The 20182-nt window shown below is 38.6% G+C and overlaps 2 protein-coding genes across 3 annotated transcripts in view; one reads left to right on the forward strand and one right to left on the reverse strand.

Moving 5' to 3' along the window:
* Positions 1–257: 257 nt before the first annotated feature.
* tfr1b (transferrin receptor 1b) lies at positions 258–12254 on the reverse strand. Its single transcript, XM_085419121.1, has 19 exons — positions 12171–12254; positions 10165–10219; positions 9728–9935; positions 9437–9608; positions 9189–9326; positions 8750–8834; positions 8471–8593; positions 8045–8140; positions 7795–7934; positions 7437–7606; positions 7223–7342; positions 7046–7131; positions 6888–6951; positions 6557–6624; positions 6409–6476; positions 4437–4527; positions 4085–4312; positions 3863–3997; positions 258–2998 (listed from the first exon to the last, which is right to left on the reverse strand). Exons 2-19 carry the CDS (start codon positions 10195–10197, stop codon positions 2786–2788), a joined length of 2238 nt encoding a protein of 745 aa, XP_085275247.1. The 5' UTR covers positions 10198–10219; positions 12171–12254; the 3' UTR covers positions 258–2785.
* Positions 12255–19479: 7225 nt separating this feature from the next.
* The window catches only part of sh3kbp1 (SH3-domain kinase binding protein 1), a 46500-nt gene continuing 45797 nt past the window's right edge, over positions 19480–20182 (forward strand). The window contains exon 1 of one of the 2 annotated variants that reach the window (XM_085419123.1): positions 19480–19869. In XM_085419123.1, coding sequence (XP_085275249.1) covers positions 19866–19869 — 4 coding nt within the window. In that variant the 5' untranslated portion in view covers positions 19480–19865. The remainder of the gene's footprint in view (positions 19870–20182) is intronic. The other variant, XM_085419122.1, reaches the window with a different exon arrangement.

The raw sequence follows: 20182 nt of genomic DNA on the forward strand, positions 1-20182 counted from the left end.
TTGAGGTACACCAAAAGTTTCTCTAAAAACAAATTTGTCTTTTTAAAATTATTTTACACAAGCTACAGTCATGATTGAAATTTAAAATTATTAATGAGAAAATTAGTTCAGTAAATCTTCAATTTACTGAACATCTGAAGAGGGAGAAAAACTTAAAAAAAAAAAAAAAAAAAAAAACCCTCAAAGCTGAACCTGCCTTTAGCTTTAACATAAACCGTAAGGATTAAGACAATGAAGGAGCGAGACAGTCTTTATGCTAAGCCAAAGGGTTTATTACAATTTTCTACTGAACATGGATGTCACGATAAAGAATGTCAACAACATCTGAAGTACAGAAATCAGTCTCAGTATTTTTCAGCAATACAGTGAGCCAAAACAAATTTTCTAATGATCACATTTCTAGTTCAGGATGTGGAGAAACTTATTCTTGTAATGGATGCAAGATAATACAGGAGTAGCTGAACTAATGAAATCGCTTAAATAATGAAACAGTTTTTCAGTGACTGATCCTTTTGATACGATTAGTAGCTTTTAATATCCTGTACTGATTTATGACATTTTAACTTGACGGTTATAACTCTACTAATTCAGGGATAACAATTCAAAAGGTTGGAATTATGATCAAACAACCACAAATAAATTTAATTTGGACAAGTGAAACTGTAATATTGTTCCACTCTGAGCTATACTTTAGTAACATGCAGTGAGGAGAAAACCCATGCAAGTGAATTCATTTGTGTTTTCAGTCACTAACAAAGAAAAGAGGTTTTGAGGTCACAAGGCTAACAGACCAGGTTTGTTGCTATAACTTTAATGATTATAGTGCACTCATTTCAACATCCTCCAGTGCTTAGAATTATTGTATAAGCAGTAAAAGCCTCATATGGACTGGATTCACTGGGAAGGCAGTAGGTAATTTAAAAAAAAAAAAAAAAATGATAATGAAAGCAGCAGTTTCCCTGTTATGTCAATTAAATGTCGGAATTTTAAAATAGGCTTGCCTATCCTTCAAGGTTAAGTCACATTAAAGTAATAATGTAGTTATAGACATCACAGCTATTAAAAGAGCGAGACCCTGTAAAAGCTTCAATATGCTACTGCAGGGTAGATTTAGGTGTGTAGCCCCTTTCTCCTTTTCCCAACCACTTCTCCTTGAGGATCAGCAAGTTACAATTTGATTAAATTAAGAAAAACTGATTAAACTCAAAGAGCAAAATTGTGAATCTGATGCAGGTACTGACACTGGTATACTTTTATTGGTGCCACAATTTAAACCTAATTGGCTATGAGCCCCTACTGATTATAATAACCCTATAGACACAGAACTATCAATTCATATTGAAAAGTTAGAAATGTGAGTATTGAGTTTTTCCTAGCTGATTTATAACCAATACAAATGACAAATTGCTTTTCCCACCACCTCATCTAGATGACTTTGTTTATGCGCCGTTTGGAATAATGTCCTCATTTTCTACCTCGACCTGTACTGTCAATCCTGCCCAGATGAGGCTCACTATGATTAGAAATAGTATTAAAGAGGAAATGTATGCACAAACAAAAACAGTAGGAACCAGAAGAGTGCACACACTCTGTGAAGGACAATACCTATATGCACACAAAACAAAAGCCCAAAACAAATAAATAAAGTATAAAACTCTGGGAAACACTGTTCCCGATAAGTTGTTCCACTTTTCAAGTGAAATATGAGAGACACTGCTCTCGATAAATACACGTATACAAAAAACACACAATGGTAGGCAAAAACTACCGTCACTGTTTATCATTATGGAAGGCACTGCTCCCGATAATGCGGTTTAATTATGGAAGGCACTGCTCCCGATAATGCGGTTTAATTATGGAAGGCACTGCTCCCGATAAAAATATTACAACTCATTAAATGCTCCAAAGTAGACAGTGCAACATAAAGGTCTCTTTGAGCTCGGAGGATTTAGTATTGTGCCTGCATTGCTTTTGTTTTTTTTAAACCTTATTTGACATTCACTTTGTCACCAATTGCAGAATAAACCTCTTTGCTTGTGATAAATAAACAATTTTCCACAAACTGCAGACAATTTTTTTGTTTCCTTGCCAGCTTTAGTCAGGCATTGGAAAAATCTCATTAAATACATTTTTTTTTTTAAATCTACCAAGATACAATTTTTATACCCTTAATTTCTCCACAGATGCACTTATGTCAGTCTATTTGTGAAAGCCTGCTTTTACAGCAGCTCAACGCTAAAGGAAGAAAAAGAGGGTAGAAAGATTAAACTTTATCTGGGTCTTTTTTTCCCAGCAACATTTGGAGTCATTTCTGTAGCAGATACTGCCGTAGGTTTCGACAGTATAACCGTCATAATTATGGAAGACACTGCTTCCGATAATGTCGTATAAAAAGACAAACAGCTTTATAGTGGACACTGCCACTGATAAATAATTAAAAAAACAAATACATATAAGGTCTTTTAGTGCTTTGATGGCAAGTGGTCGCAGCAAGGGCTTCGAGTCTACTTGAGAGGAGGTGGATTTGTCAGTAGCATTTCATTTCTTCAAGTAATCCTTGTTCACAGTTTTCAGCCCTACACTTTAACACTGTCCTCTTCGAGACTATTTGTGGAATTGATTTGAATTCCCCTGAAATCTGAGCATGAACCTATAACAAAGGTTGGGGTTTCTGATTAACGGCTTGTGCTTTTAAGTGCTGATATTGGAGCGCTATGATTTACTTTCCAAAAAATACACATGCAAACACACAACTCCCACCCTCACATCTCTGCGTCCCACCAATTTAAATTTCTTCATCGAGGTCCCAGATGTTTCCCACCATGGCATTGGCACATCCCTGCAAGTTCCAGGTGGCTAAGGCCAGCTGGGTGTGGAGTTCATCCACGTCAGTAGTCTCAGCAATGGACGCCAGAGTGTGGGAGCCTCGGCCAAACAGTAGGTGACGGAAGGGAACCTTAACAGGTGAGACGTATGGGGAGAGGAGGCTGTGCTCAACCTTTAGTTAAAAAACAAAAATTCACATAATTAGTAACTACAGAATAGCTCTTGCTCATTTTTTCCTTGTGGTTCCAGAAAAGAATGCTAGACTAGGTGTAGAAAAAGAGTCCCAGCTTTTTATTCATTTCCATCAGCTGGGATATAAGACACCAGGACGTCACTACACAGTAACTAACAGATAAGGTGCCATAAAACAACGTCGGCCACTTGTGTAGATTGCATGCATTTCCATGCCATGCATGTTTGCACGTTGCAATAAATCGATGCACCCACTTACCATTTCTTCTATCAAAATATAAAGCAAGGAACCTTAGAATATTGTGCTCAAGATTTTTTGCACAATATTTTAAGTTGGGTCAAACCACATCACTAGTTTTTTTTGTAATTAAAATACAAAATCCAGCATCTTGTAGTTTTTTTTGTTTTGTTTGTTTGAACTTAAAACTCTTCTGCTAAGTAACAAAATGGCATGTCTGAGCTTTTGGTTAATGACAATCTTGTGTAAACCAACATTTTCTGATGCGAGCACAGCACTGCAACACAGACGCCAAGCTTGGTCTGTCAGCATCTGTGACATCTATAAACTGACTGAGCTTACAATTCCATGTGGCCTTAGTTTTCCTCTTTTAGTAAAAGAGGAAAACTAAGGCCACAGATGTTTTGCATGCTCGTCAAGCTCACAGTTGAGCTTTAGGTATTACAACTTACAAAAATTAGGAATGAGAGGGGAGAGACAAATTAGATTGAGGTTCATCAAACCTGAACAAATGAGGGGTACGGAGCAGAAAAGTATTTTCAAAATGTATAGTTTTTTTAAATTACAACACACGACCCAGCAGAGGTCTTGTAATACATGCATTACCATCATGATCCTGTTGTTGAGGATTCGACAGGCTTCTTTGTCATCCAAGTTGGTGTTGGCAATGTCATTGTAGAGGTTACTGGCAGCACGCTGGAAGGAGCCTCGTGCACGGTTCAACCAGCTGGGACTCAAATCCTTCACCAGACAAAACAAATATTCTTAATCACATGAAATTCATAACATGGATAAAAATGAAACAAAAAGAGTCAGGAAGACGCCAACCTGCGAGAGCAGCCGGATGTGTTTGTAGACGCCCACCACAGCCTTGGTGAGAGTTTTGCTGTACCGGTTCACATCCAAGCTCAGCAGGTGGTCGTGAACCAGGTGCAGGGCCATCTGACCAGCAAACTGCGCTGCTATCGCCGTGATCTCGTTGGTTTGATTGTTGGTTTCATAGTTAAGTTGGTCCATGGTGTCCAATTGAGTGCCATAATAAGTGTAGACCTCAGACTTAAGTGGAGAAACATACAGACAGTTCAATACACATCACTGTTTGCTTAATGTTTAAAACGACAAGCAGACTTTTTTTTTTGTTTTTTTTTTGTTTTAAATATATAAATGAACCACCCCTCACATTTGGTTTGATGAAGTGAAAGGAGACTGAGGGAATTCCAGAGAAAGCCAAGAAGGGATAGGCTGGGTCATCTATTGTCATCGGTCTCATTCTGCATGCAGGGAAAGAAGAAGAAGAAGAAGAAAAAAAAAAAGTTATTGTAGATGGGTAAAACAGAAAGAAACAAAGTAATCCCTGATTATCTGCTATGAAATAACTGCTTTAGAGTCATTTTTATAAGTGTTTAGACAGTTATTTTAAAGGGGCCAATTATACTTATTTTTGGCTCTAGTAGAACAGCTTTGTAGGACTCACACTTATTAATATTTTTTAATCTTATACAGAGCCTTTGTGTAGTCACTCAGCTCATCCTGTCTGAAACGAGCCATTTTAGCTCCTCTTCCTTACTTCCAATTGGTTCCCCACTTTCGAACAACAGGTGGATTGGGGTTACAACCGGAATACCTGGGATGACCATATTAAGCAATATTCCACTCGTTATGGCATTCAGAGCCGTGTGAAGCTCAAGCTTTTGTCTCAAGAGGGTGGTTATAAAACTGCACCAACATGTGAAAATATCTGGATTCTGATAACTGGCAGAAATTTGCAAGCTTAAAGAACATCAGATTTCACTGATTATTAGAGTCGTTTTACTGTACAAACTATTTAAGATCACTAGGGCTGCCACAAACGATTATTTTGATAGTCGACTAGTCACCGATTATTTTTGCGATTAGTCGACTAATCAGATCATGCATCCATTGGACGTAAAACGTACAGCTTATTGCACTAGCAGCATCTGCTCTTATATAACTATCATTAGCTTACAGCTTTAAGTGTTTAAGGTATGTGCTAACTAAAAATAAAGACAAGATGATAGTTTGTTTCGGTGGTGTTTAATAAACTCCTTGCTATCTAAAATATAACAGGACACCGGAGTATATTCTCGAGCATCTCACACTTCTGATAATCAGTTGTCTGACTTTTATTCAGCTGTGTAAAAACTATAACTTTAATCTCAGCCAAACAGATTTACTCAGGAACAAATAAAATACTAAAAAAAAAAAAAGAAAAAAAAAAGCCAAACAATAACATTTTTAAGTTATCTAAATGACTTGTATATCATGTTTAACCTGATTAGTGAAAGATGGCGGTGGGTTTGAAAACGATTTGCCAGGAGTCCAGTGTTCTCACGGGCTCTAGTGAGCCTTGCCCCCGGCTAGCTATCGAGCTAGTGGGTAACAGACGTCTCCGAAAACGTCAGAGCGCTTTTGAAAATATGTGGTGTCTTGATAAACTGAGCAGATATTTGAGATTTACACAGTTACATTCTCGCCTGAAAATATGTTAAACGTTTATTTTGTGACCCAGAAAGAATAATAAGAGTAATATTAAAACTAACTAGCTGCCGCCATTGTTGGAAACTGAGCTGGGCTGTGCTATGAATTCTGGGACAGAGCTTCTTCTTCGGGATTTAACGGCAGCTGGCATCCTTGTACATGCAGTGCTGCCATCTTCTGTTTCAGTCCGTTATTACACTCTTAAATCCTGCTATTATTCCTGCGTCTTTTGGGATCTTACAAAGCTTCAAACGACGCGTCGACTATTAAATCAGTCGTCGACGATTTTGATAGTCGACTAATCACGATTACGTCGACTAATCGTGGCAGCCCTAAAGATCACCTTTGCCAACTTTGAAAATATACATATTCTCACTCACACACACACACACACACTTTAATTTTGCCTACATAAAAGCTTCGACTTGCAAATGTATATTTAATGTTTTAGGACTAGCTCATCAGCCAGATAGTTTAATAAATGAAGGTGTGCAATCTCAGAGTACAATCAATCATCATCAGTCAAATATTGTCCAGGGGCCTGTTTATAGTAAATCCATTTGTACCCTTCATATGCAAGAGTGTTCCTCTCTATTACTTGACTAAAGTTTTATGCACTGTGGTTCATTTCACTACACTGGTTTCCTACTTACACATTAGCCTCCCACATTGTTTCTCCTGCCATGTTGTACACCGTGCCAGCACCAACAGGACTATTAACCTTTAAGAACAAGGCAGATTACAGTCAGCACAAACTATCCATTTGTACGAAACGTGTATCACTATGAATCAGTGTAATACCTCTTTCATCGTGGTCTCAAGGAGGCTGTAGAGCAGTGGACTTGCTGAGGCCATAAAGCCCCCCTTACCTTGTAAAGGAGAGAAAAGAAAAAAAGAAAAAAAAAAAAAAAAAAAAAAAAAAAACACACACACACACACACACACACACACACACACACACACACACACACACACACACACACACACACACACACACACACACACACACACACACACACACACACACACACACACACACACACACACACACACACACACCAAAAGAGGTCAACTGACAAATGCCACCGTTTAAGTGCTGAGATGTCCTGCATGTGTAAATTTGTCTACATACCCATGACAACCCCATCCAGGCTTATGTAGGTGAACACTTTTTTGTCAATAGAGGCCATATAACCCTTAAAAAGGAAACAAAACAAACAAACAGATGAGACATGTTAAAACACTATCAACACAGCAGGCATTTCCTTTCAAAAGGTATTCAGTTCTCACCTCCAGCCACTCTGTAGCGCCAACACTTCCATATTCTCCTGCACTCCAGCTCGCAAACACCAGGCTTCTCTTGGGCCTGAACCCATCTATAGACGACATGATACTTCTTGCACTGCAGTCCAGTGTACACAGTCCCACCAACTGTTGTTTGTATAGCATTTTGTTTTTATTCCTTACCATTCTCAACCATTTCATGGAAAGCTTTGGCCAGCTGCACCAGTACTGAGGTGCCAACAGTGGCTCTGGCGTAGCCGCTACCCCAGGCATCCCTCTGAGCTCCCAGTACAATGTAGCGATCTGCAGATTCATGAACAAATCCATCTTAATGTCACACGTCTTGGCCTAAGACTAAGCAAAAGCTAAGTCACGCCAAATAAAAGTTTAGTCTTACCAGGATCATCAAATCCTTTGATCACCCCAAACACATTATGGATCTCCTTGTTCACCAGCTTATTGTTGACCTCAACAGTGATGTTCTCAACGCCTCCCAGCCTGTAAGACACTTGCTTGAATCCACCTTTAAAACCACTTGTTTCATCTGGTTCAGGACCACCAATTTTCCTAAAAGAACACAAATGAAAAAAGTTTTAACTGTGGCAGATATATACTGAACTGAGGTGTCTGGCAGCTGTCCTGTTTAACTGATGCTGAGCCATGATCATCATGGTCATCACACAGCGGGTAAACATGAATGTTTCTTAATCTGTAGAACACTGTTCATGTCTGCATTGATCTGTGTGTGGCCTTACTGAAGAAGTTTTACAGCAACACTGCGGGTGATAGTCTGGGCTGGGATTTCGGGGAGGCCAGATGACCGAGTTGGGGGAAACTGGGTGTGGTTAAAGGAGGGGAATCCAGGGGTGTAGGGGTCACCTGAGCCCAGATGGACCTGAAGGGGACATGAAAACACAGATTCAGGTAAAGGGGGGGGGGGGGGAAATTCCACTATCATAACAAAACAACACTTTACTGCCTACTTGACTTATTTTACAAACTCACATGTCCATAGAGCACAGTGTCAGCTACATAATTGTAATCAGCTTCATCGGGGTAGATCAGAACAGCAGACGCCCCTCTATCTGCAGCATTGGCCACCTGAAAGAAGGGGAGGAAAAAAAAACAAAAAAAAACAAAAAAAACAAAACTAAATTTTGTTCCTGGAACAAAACCTGCTCGTCAGCTTCCTTAATGTAAATGCATCTCAAAGCCTTCCAAGTGAAGGCTGATCAATGTAAAAGATAAAAGTTTAAGCTGAATTAAATTGAAAGTTTTTCAATTTAAAGAAAACTTTGACAACCAGCTGTGAGTAACTGAACCCATTTCCTCAAAGTTGCAGTTAAATTTGAGTTACTCACAAGTAGAATTCATTTTTCTAACGCTTCACTCTGCTGCCCTACCTACACCATCTTCATCATGCACACATACCTGCTCTGCAAAACTGATCTTTCCAGCACGGACGAGCAGCACGCAGCCTTTTAACTCAACCTTATTTTTATTCACAATATCCAGGTCCTCTTTACGCCCATAGTTGCCGTACACAAGTTTGCCCTGTAAATACCAATTAATAGCAGTTAGTTAAATTAACAAGATACACAAGGTTTCTGAACAACAGTCCTAACTACAAATCTTCTGACATTCGTGGTTTGTGTCACAGGTTTCAGAAAGTGAAACTAAGGTGGTTCTTTGCCAAAGCTTTAGGCTCACCTGAACTCTGTCTGTAGCGCTGTAGGCCAGATACCCAGTAAGGCTGAAATCTTCTGAACCAAACTGAACCTTGTTTGGATTCTGGCTGCAAAGGAGAAGGCAAGAACCTGTTAAAAATTATTTTCCTTGGACACACTTTATTTTACAGGTTTGTGACATTTCAATCCATTTCTCGTCACAAACATGCATGTGTGTTCCAGTGTTTATTTAACAAATATACAACTTATAATGAAGCATTAGAAAATGTCAATGGACAAATCCAGGTGTAATTTGTAGAATTTTTTTTTTTTGATTTTGTAACTCCTCCTTTTACACTAAACAGTTTGGCGTGCAAAACTCAAATCAGGAAATCACAGAGATAGAAAGCCTCCCTCTGAATTAATGCCACAATCATTTAATTAAATAAAAAAACTTTTTTTTTTTTTAAAGTTCCAGGTACCTGTCTGGGATCGGCAGCTGAACATCGTGGATGTCTGTCCAGGGATCCATCTCTAGTTTCTTGAATTCATCAAAGATGCTGTTTGCCAAACTCATGTCTTTATCACTTCCTGCTGAACACCCGGGATTTTCAAAGTCCCTGCAGAAAGGACATCTTATTTACTTTTTCTGTTGGCATCTCAGTTTAGTCTTGAAATGATTGACATTAAATGTGTGTTTGGTTTGAAGGTGTGTGCGTATTCAGTGTACCCTAGAGTCTTTTGAAAGGCCTCCCTGGTCATTTTCCTCGCAAGAAGTTGAGAGATGTTCTTGAAGTCCATCTCAACCTCTGCAGGTTGTGCAACCGGAGCTTGTGTCACTGGGCTGCAGTTCAGCAACTCCACTTTAGGTTTACTGTGACTGATATAACCAACCAGATAGCCTGGAAGACACAGCACACACCAAAACCGATTAAAATGTAGTACATACAAAGTACATAAAGAGTCATTTTCCTTTCTGTAGACTTGGATTAGTATAAGAGGTTTTCAGAGCATAACCTACCAACGATCAATATCAGCAGGGTTCCCAGGAGCAGGAAGGCAATGGAACACCGGCTATAATTTTGAGGTGCCGGCCTGAAGCTTGGTGAGCCCTCGGCCTCCACGTCTGTAAACTCCTCAGTGCCATCTTCAGACAGTTTGACCTCCAGATGCCTTTCTCCATTCTCTGTGGGCTGCAGGGGGAACCTGCTGTAACGCACACTTCTAACCTGGAGAAGATCAGAGTGAAAACTATGAGAGCGACACGCTCCAGATTCAGCAGCTCCATAAGTAGTGACAATGCTACAGTTGTTTTTAATAAAAAAAAAAAAAAACCAAACAAACAAAAAAGCTAAACAAAGCTTGTCACTTTGCGATTGCTTCCGTTTTATCAGTTTGCTCATGATACAAACAATGATAAAGACGTGACAATGTGCAAAATGTAGGCTGTGAACGTACCACGCCGTTAAACGCCAATCTCATCTGATCCATCGCTCCTGGTTTTGTTGTTGTTCTAAAAACAGAATATAGAACAAAGAGGCGATGAGGCAGTGGGCAGCAAAGAGAGAGGGGCCAGGAGAGCGCACGAGAGAGAAGGGAGGGGGGGGGAAAAAAAGAAAAAGGAGGACGTGCAGCAAGTCAGGTAACAGAGCAGCTATTCATGGAATTGCTGGGTGGAGTGTTTCCTCTACACTAACTGCCTTAAAAACCTTATTTTATATACAGTAAAACCTTGTTTTATATACACGGTATTCTCTATCTGAGCTGTGGATCACACAGGATTTGGCTTTTCTGGTTGTTTTTGGGAATGCAAAGAATGCAAATATGTGCAGGAAAGACTTGGACGATAATGGAGGAGACACAAATCCCTTAGGGGGTCAGGAAGGACATCTGGTATCAAAAAAAAAAAAAAAAAAAAAAAGCCAGCGCAGAGCTGCAGGGGCTGTCTCCTGTGGTCCCGCACAGACGACAAGTTAACAGAAAATAAGTAATTGAGCCAGTTCTCAAGTAAAATAAGGATAAAGAATAGTATTCAATTGTCTTTACAGTACCATGCAGTTTACAGCTCTGCTTGGCATACAATACTGTGTCACCTTATGAAGGCTGTGCTGTTTGTTGTTGAAATTTGTTTTATTAACACTATGTGGCTCAAAGTGCATATAGAGTGAGAATCTGTTTAACTATATACTCTGTATAAGGGAAGAATGAGATCTGTGCAGTGCAGAATTACAGCATCTCTTTCTGCTATCCAGCCCTCTCATCTACAAGATGTGGGCCTGTAACAAACAGGAGCAGCCTGCTTCTTAATATATTACATCCATCAGTTAACCAGCGCACCCAATGGTTGGCACGAGTGGTTCATACTAGTAATGTTTAGTTTTCTAATCAACTTACAGGGGAGTAATATTACAGCCAGTACTAAAGATGTAATAGTTTATGTCTCTCTGCTGGACAAACTGTACTGAAATGAAACTATGGAACATTATCATACCAGCAAACATCAGAAAAAAAAAACTGTAATTGTTGGTCGACTAATATCAATGACCAAGTTTATCACATAAAGGCACCACACAACAAAAACGTTTCATCATTTTTTTTTGGCATTTAAAAACACCAAGAACGTAACCAGGAAATATATACTGAAAAAATAAGCTAAAAATATTTGTGCTATCTAAATGATGTCTGCTTCCTTATGAGTTACCGTATTTACTAATCCTTCTATTGAAACATGCCATGTGTGGTTTACTCAAAGGAGGAAGATTTCCCCATGTGTCACGTCCTTTGAAGACATTTCGTCAGCCTGCAGATAATACAAGTACTTCCTGCTGCAGTGCATCTTACAGCCAGCAAGTAACATAGTTTAATTCAATGATCTTCAAATAAATCCTCCCTCCATTAAGGATAAGGCTTACATACATTTATAAAACATTACCAGAGCAAGCAGGAATGAAGCAAGAATTTTAGCCCTGGTTTTGTGTGTTCATGTTCTGTTCTTTTGTATACTTCATCTGTTTGTATGTTGTATACTCTTTGTTTGTCCAATAAAGTTCATTAAATAAATAAATAAATAAAGTTCTAAAACAAGAAGCCGTTGGGGAGTGGTTCCTGAAGGTTACATCATGTACCAGCTCTAAGTGAACTTACACTTGCAGGCCCAATCTTAATAATAACGCAGAATGCGTTGTTATTATTAAGATTGGGCAAAAATAAAAGCATTACATATATGTTTTACGGCTAACTATAACAGTGAAACATGGTGGCAAGAGAGTGCATTGAAAAGCCAGGTGACATTGCACACTATTAAGATCATTAGCAAAACGTTCGTTTAACACATATTCTGAGTCATTGCTTCACAGGAATCGAATGAAACGCACTGCAGCTAAAGAAAAGGCTTTCTTTTCAAAATTAAAATACATTCGCGAATGATTGATTGATTATTATAAGACCAAAGCGAGGACTCTCACCTTCTCGACGTTCTACAACGTCCGCCTCCTTACTGAAAAGATTCCTTTCTTTATAAAGCTGTGCCACTTCCGGGTCGTCTGTTAACACACATGCGCAGAGCCTGTGATTTGATGTGCGGAGAAATGTGTTATACATCTGTACAAGTATAATTTAATGAACAACTTAAAATTATCTCAGGAAAATTTACTGATTTTTTTTAGTTGTTTGGGTTTTGTTTTTTTTGTTACGTATGTTTAATAAGTTTGGATAAAGAAAACATTAAACAGAGCTTTTCTGCCTCCAAAAATTACACCTTTAAACTGTAACTTTGTGATACTAATAAATGTATATGTATTTTTTTCACATGATTTTTTTTTTAAATTGCATGACATAATAGTACATGAGCTACACAAAAATGTAATAATTAAATAATTATCCAGGTTTATCTTTTGCAGTGTCTCCATTAGAAATAATGTTATATGCCACTGCTATTATTTTATTTTACAGCCCATTTATGGAGCAACATTATATTTGTGTTAACCTTACGACAGACTGGCAACCTGTCCAGGGTCATATAACCCTCCACGGTGTCCAGGGACAACCCTCACTAGGGTTTAAATACCTGGGACTCCCCCACCTGCCAAAACCTGGATCAATGATAACCTACACATATATATGTAGCTTTTAGCATGATTAGTTGATCCAGTATGAACTTTTGGTACCATTTACCATAATTAAAGAATTACAATGTATTTATGTATTTCAACAAGTAACAATTGGACCCTTAGAAGACGTTTGTACTTAATAGCTTTCCCACAGTTTTATTTGTCCGTTACTTTTAAAAGGTTGTGGCTATTTTTCTTCTGATCTTGTGCAGTGTAGCACTTGTAGTACATTACAAAACTCGCCATTGTTAGCAGTGCTGAGAAATATGCTTTATTAAGTGGGTGGAGTTTGAAATAATGAACCTGGATTGTTGAGGCCAGGCTTCACATACCACACGACACCAATGCTTCTGTGAATAATGACTGAATTGTTGGCATGCTCTGTTCCTTCATTTTTATTTATTTTTTTAATCAAATGCCTTTTGTAGTCTACTTCCTTTTACCAAAACAAGCAGGACAGGAGGAACAAAATACTGAACAAGCACACATTTATAATTACGCCTCATTACTAACAACCACCCACTATAATACAAATGAATGGGAAATCATGCTGCTGTACACAGCCATCTGTGGAAGACACTTACAGTAACTTTAGCTCATTCTGTGATGTCAATACTGTGATGTATCCATGTGATGTGGTTAATGCTGGTCTGAGAAGACATTTCAGTCATCCACTCATGTGACAATTGTTTCTTCTCACTGAAACAGATCTAATTAGATCTGTAACATCAAAGACCTCCACGGCACCCTCTCTTTTTAAAAAAATAAAATGTACTTTTATTTGTATTTAACAGTTAAAAAAAGCAAACAAATAACCAAACAATGCAGTTTGGTATTCAAACCATCAACAAGGATTTAAACAAATTTCCTAAAAACTAAAAAGACATTTCTAGTCATGTTGTACCAAGAGAATCTTTAAAACCTGTAGAACTCCAAAACAGTGTAAATGAAAAATCCATATACTTCTGCACCTTCTTATTGCTTGAATGCTTCAATTGCTTGACTGGTATTTTCATGAATGTAAAAAAACAAACAAAAAAACAAGGAGGAAAAACTACTTTTTAACAGGAAGAAATGTCAGACAGAGCTAGGTTCAGGAAGGGGCAGCCATTTGTCATTAACAGTTGAGGGTGACAGATTATTTCATTGCTTTATTGTTCTGAAAGTTTTCCCATCAGAATTTTTACAGAATGTTTACATGTGGTGAGGGCTTAAAGAGACAGGAACTTGGTAAACAGCTTCTTTAGGCTGATATCTCTATTTAACACAATGATAAAGGTTTGTATGCTGAGACGTTTTGGAGGTTTTTTATATTAAGCTTAAAAATAAAAAAAAATGAAATTTTATTTCATGTTTTAAGTATTTTTATATGATTTGATGCATATTTTATACATGTCGTTTTAGCATCTATTTAAATTAACTTAATTTAGAACATTCTTGAAGATAACTACCCAAGTAAGTGCCAAGAGATATTTCTTAGTTTCCTGATGAGCAACTTGCTTTTCAGCAAACTTTTCTCTCAGTTGCAACCATCAGACATGCTTTAGTGTTATGAAACCAAGATCAAGCTCTTAGGGCAATTTGTTGAGATGCACAAACAGTCTTGTAGAACTCTTAAGATTTAATGCATTCATGAAAAAAAGCTAAGCAAATGGTAGTAAAACTATAATCTAATGCATAATATAGTGCAAGTATTTTAATACTTAATATCAGTAGCCACAAACAAGATGTTGCTTTTGCCATCCCGGTCCCACCTTTAGTCCCCATCCTTGCAGATAAAAGCGATCAAGATTTTCTCAAACGCAGCTTTTTATTTTTTTTCATATGTGATGTACAAAATCCCCCAAAAGGTGCTAGAAATCCTTCCCACAGTATTAGGAACTCTTGTTATGTTTTTCTACATTTACAGTAGAGGGCAAACTATAACTAAGGCTGAATCCATTATGTAATACCAACCCTCCGCCAGATGGGGTCACCTTAGTGCTTTGTGATAAATTATTTTTCTCTGGAGGATAATAACCACCATCTCTGATGATAAAACAATTCTTCATCCTTAAAGCAGCAGCATCAGTGTGTGTGAGAAAACATCCTGTTGACACTGAGACAGTAGAAACTAACAGTGTTGCATTTTGTTGATGTCTGTTATGGCATTAAATTTGTGACATTTCAACTCCCTGTTAGGGTCCCTGGGTCGTTGACCCAGTGTTTTGTGTTTTTGGTTCTTTGATTTTGTTATTTCATTATATTCTAGCTTTGCTTTATGGGTTTTAGGATCATTCTTAGTTTAGGTTCTCTGGGTGGGGTTGGTTAGAGTTTTAGTGTTCTGGTTTTCTGTCTGTGTTCCATAGTTGCTGTCTTCCCTGTCTGCTGTATCCCCACATCCAGTCAGTGTTTGTGTCTGCCCTGGTCCCACGTCTCTGTTCCCTCTGTAGTGCCTGCATGTGAGTCTGTGTTATGTGTTTCCTGTTTTACTTTGAAGGTCTCTGTCTTATCTCAGTGTGTTCAGTTTACGCTTCTTTGGTCTCGTCAGTTCTGATTTGTCCCAGCTGTGTTTCCCTCCTGTTACTCATTCCCTGATTGCTCCCTCTGTGTATTTAAGCCCTGTGTTTCTCTGTGTCTGTGTCGCGATCTACCGTTTTCTTAGCTGTGTGTTCTGTCATTTCTCCAGTTTAAGTTTGTTTTGAGTTTTTTCAGTTATGTTATATTTTTGAGTACCTAATTAAAGCCTTTTTGAGTTCACGTCCGTCTCCGGAGTCTGCACCTTGGGTCCTATTCCTGCCTGCACACAGCCACACCTAACACTCCCACTGTGACTATGGTTCATTAAATGACACCATTAAAAACAAAAAAACATTAACATTGATTTAAATTACTTAAGTGATGTAATAGAATTAAAATAGAAACGTAGGAGACTGAAGACGTAATCAAGTCGTTTGTGAAAATAAAGGTTCTTCTTTTTGATAACGATATTGAATTAGTTACAAATTCTGTATTGCCATTTAGCATAAAAGTAATGAAAAGGTCAAAAGTCAATATCATAGGCAACTTCATTGTCAATTCTGAAATATGTACAAAACATACACAGGACCGAAACATCATTTCCCCCTAACTAGCATGTGCAAGTCGAAGCTTATCATCGAGTTACGAGAGTATGAAATGTAGATGTGAACATAAATATCTGTAAGTATGAGTTATGTCGTTAAAAAGCTACTTAAATTATCAAAATTAAACTACTTAGTATGCAGAATAATCTCTGCCGATGCTATATTTATATATGTAAATGTTATTTTCTCCTGCTCCCTTTTTCACAAGGGGTTGCCAAAGGGCTTAGCTCTGCATATTTGAATTGGCAGATTTTTTTTAACCAGATGCCCTTGCTGAATGAATCATTATTAATGATGTATAAATATGAATGCATTTCAGTCCTACAATCCCACATACCATAGGGCAACGGCATTAGTCAGCATATCAAATGCATTTGAGAAGAGCTTTTGTATTTGATGCTTTTCTTTCATTTCAACTAAACATGTAATATTTAAGAATCCTTACTTGTTTCAAAATGTGTGATTTATTTATAAAGTTTTGGAATAATTAGAAAAATTAGTGGCTTTGAAATTGTAAATATGAATGACATTTTTTGACTTGAAAGATTTGCAGTAACCCTGACAACAATATTGTCAAGTCAATATGGGAAACAGCTAATAACATGTTGTTTAAGTACTACATTCTTTCCACATTATGATTTAATAACACAAGAAGACACAAAAATAAGCAAATCAATCAAAAAACTTGTTAAGCAGCTTGTTTCAGGTTCACACATAGCTAAAAGAAAAGAGCATAAGCGTCTTTTTTTCCCCTCTCTTTGAAGCTAAGCTAATGTTGGCTGGTGCTTCATGGTTGTCATGGTAATCACAGTAAATTTGTAGCATTCTCATCCAACCCTTGGCCAGAAATACTGAATCTGAAGATTAATTTGGTGTCTTACACAAAACAGGAGTGTTGTATTGTTTTCTTTTATACTTAATAATATATCACATGCCACTCTAGTTTACAGCAGATAGAAGCTTGCAGCACTGTATCCACAAAATCCCTCACACATGCAAGTCAAGGTCAGACAACTATCCCTGGCGTCACGAACACCTGAGATGCGTTGACAAATATAGTCTATCTACATTCATGTGAATGCCATTTCTGCGGCGTACTACAATTTATCATATCAGATCTCCTTTGTTGTCAGTAGAGCAGCTTGTTCTGTCAATGTACGCCAACTAAGTCACAGCTGATTGTGAGAAAAAATCCTGGTCTCTTTCTGTCCGATATCTGCTGCATCATTTCATCGCCCTCTTTCTGCTGCTGCCAGCACATTCTCCCCTACGTGTGGTTTGATCCAGAGAGGGCAACAGCACTGCATCAGCATGGTGTGAGAGAGCGTAATTATGTGTTTGATGGTGTATAAAAGTCTGAATACTGTCTCTCACAATCAGAACACTATATTACAGTCAGCATATTGTGTCTTTCACGTTAATTTTAGAACAGCCTTATTCATCAGCAGAGGCCAAAGGCAAGGTGGAGGTCTGGAAACACTCTTATTTCTTAGCAGGATTAAGCAAAAAATAAATAAAAAATGCCAGCCTGAATTTCATAAAAGTTGCTTGACAAGTTGAATATGGGCACAGGGAAAAACCCGTTATTTGCAGATACCAAATATGTCTTTGGCACTCGCATAGGCACAGGATGTGTTTTCCAAGGTTCTTCGCAGTTACAGTTGGTTGTCTAGAAATTTGAGCTTACACAGGTGTGAGACTTTGAGCTCACACCAACTTCAAAGGCTGTTGGAAATATTGACATATTTACTGAAACCCACATAAACTACCCAGATCCGGAGTGTTCTTATTTTTAGAGAAAAGGCATTTCAGAAAATGCTATTTTCCAAGTGAATCCATTTTTCCAAGTATTGAGGGATGAATGTGCAGATTTGGATGAATTGGTTACAGAAAATATTTATTTTATTTGTAAAATGATTGCAAATATAACTGTTATTTAATGTAATACAATGGTATTCTCTTTATGTTATTACATAAATATTTTTTTTCTGCATCCAGATTTCTTAAGCTCAAAATCCTAAAGATTGAGTAGGTTCAAACCTATCTTTCTTATGCTCTGTAGCACTTTTTAAGCATCAATGCAACGATGCAATGGCCAAACAAACAAGCAGAACAAACCAGTTGATAGTATTTGTCCAAGATGGAGCAGTAAATCAGAGGAAGCAGAAGATTACTGGATGGAATAAGGGGACTGTAAGATGTTGGTGGTCATCAACCCGTTTACAATTCCTCTAGAAATTCCCATCACCTACTTGAGGCGAGACTTGCGGCTCTGATCTAAACACAAATGACCTACTTTGTCAAACCCACAGTCCCTTGTGACAGTACATTTGAGAGGAAGATGTTCTGGTATAACGTAGCAAATTGCATGGAAGTAGTGCAGCAAGGCTTGAAAGAGAAAATCTTCCCAGGGGAATTTGCAAGCAGGGGCTTTGCAGGAACATCCACAATAAAACCACATAAGGACCTGGGGATGAAAGTATAAGTAAACCATCAAGACAACATCAGAGGTGGCAGAAAGCTGCAGTCAGCAGCTGCAGTAGAAAAGAAATGATCAATGTTGGGCAGGAAAGTGAGCAGACTGTGGAAAACCTGGGGTAGATAGTTGTAGGATCCCAGAACTCACAGAACACCGAGGATGTTGGGACACCCACTGACATCCCAAATAACAGGTTTTCATAGCTCCACAACCCTCCAACAGGTGCTGCCAACTCTGAATGATAGAGGAAGGGCAAGTTAGCACATCTGTAAACAAATAGGCCTCACCTGCTGTCTTTTATTGTTTCATTTCAGATCTAATGTGGTTGAATAAACAGTCGAAATTCTAAAATTTATGTCAAAGGTTTACATAACCTATCAGTAAAAGTAGTTAGAGTGTTCAGCTATATAATACACATAGAGGCAGTCAGAAATCCACCTGCACGCACTGTGCACACAATGATGTGAAAAAGCATTGACAGCATTTCGAAAGTTTTTTTTTGCGTTTTTGTTTCAGATCCAATGAATCTCAATATTAGACAAAGATGACCTGAGTAAATGTTGATTCAGTTTTGATATAATGGGAAACGGCTGTCCTGACCTACCTGGTCCCATGTGAAAAAGTCATTTTCTCCTAAATCTGGTTGTGCCACTCTTGGCACCAAGAACTGTTTGTTTGTTTGTTTTGTTTATTTTAATTTTTTTTTACCATGAGGCGAATGTCGTAAATTTGAGGTATTTAAACAGGATTTTTATTCAAACTGGCTGTATGAGATGAAACTGCTTTAAAAGGTTTCTAACATAAACTTGATCAAATGTGGGAATCCTTCCATAGACCTCAGTTCTTCTCTTAACTTACCTGACTTCCATTCGTCGTTCTGATATTTACTGAAAAGTAGTCACATGTGATGTCAAAACAAAAAAAACAAAAAACAAGCAAAAAAACAAAAAACAAACCCATGTTACACTTTCCATTGCACTGCACAGCGCGTTTTTTGGGTGTTGGGATTTCCTGTCCCATAACACAGAATTTGTCCCTGCGCCATCTGCTCCGAGTACATCACGCGTGGTGCAACACATTGCGTCACAGCGTGTTCATAACGTACCCTCCTGCTGTGGCTAAATACGAATGGGGAAGTCAGAGTTTACACGGTGCAATTGAAGGCAACGCGGGAGAGAGAGGGAGAGAGAGAGATTCGTTCATCAGCTCCTTTTCCGTCTCTGGTCACTCGCTCTGCCTCCTCTGCCGTGTCACCGGAGATAAAAAGAAAAAAAAAGAAAAAAAAGAGGAAGGAATATGGTTTCGTGTGACGCTCCTCCCGTTTCAGCAGCGCTGCTGTAGCGGATCTGTAGCACGAGCAGGAGGCTGGGGCTCGGTCCGGCGCAAACCCCCTTTATACCTGAAACAACCGCCTTCCCCGTTACCGAGCAGGCTGCAGGAGCACTACCAGCACACCGGGACACATAAATGGGTAAGGTGACGCTTTTTTCCTCTCTCTCTCTTTTTATTAGCTTGTTCTTTGTAGAAATTCCCAGAATAGCCTCCAGTGCCTCTGCGCATCTGGATGGGGACAGGAATCAACCTCCGGTCCAGATGCGCGCAGGGTTCAGCCTCTCTCCTTCCTCCCCACCTCACCTCCCCTGACGTCGCTCCATGCATAGCAGGGCTGTTTCGAAGGCGACCGCAGGCTCGGGGTTGTACTCTCGCACATCAGGCTTTATTCACGATTAGAAAGCCCGCGCGTGGGAGTTGCAGCGCGTCCGCACGGGAGCGATTTTAGGAAA

The sequence above is a fragment of the Rhamphochromis longiceps genome, linkage group LG9, assembly GCF_057381845.1.
Source record: "Rhamphochromis longiceps isolate RC_006_pf linkage group LG9, R_longiceps_female_GT1.1, whole genome shotgun sequence".
NCBI lineage: Eukaryota > Metazoa > Chordata > Actinopteri > Cichliformes > Cichlidae > Rhamphochromis > Rhamphochromis longiceps.

Bases quoted from the DNA above. Each gene is read 5' to 3' on its own strand.
- tfr1b (XM_085419121.1), bottom strand. From the start codon at position 10,197: ATGGATCAGATGAGATTGGCGTTTAACGGCGTG. The intron at 4,313-4,436 runs GTGAGGGGTGGT...TCTCCACTTAAG, and splicing joins TTCACTTCATCAAACCAAAT to TCTGAGGTCTACACTTATTA. The intron at 3,998-4,084 runs GTTGGCGTCTTC...TGTCTGGTGAAG, and splicing joins ACATCCGGCTGCTCTCGCAG to GATTTGAGTCCCAGCTGGTT.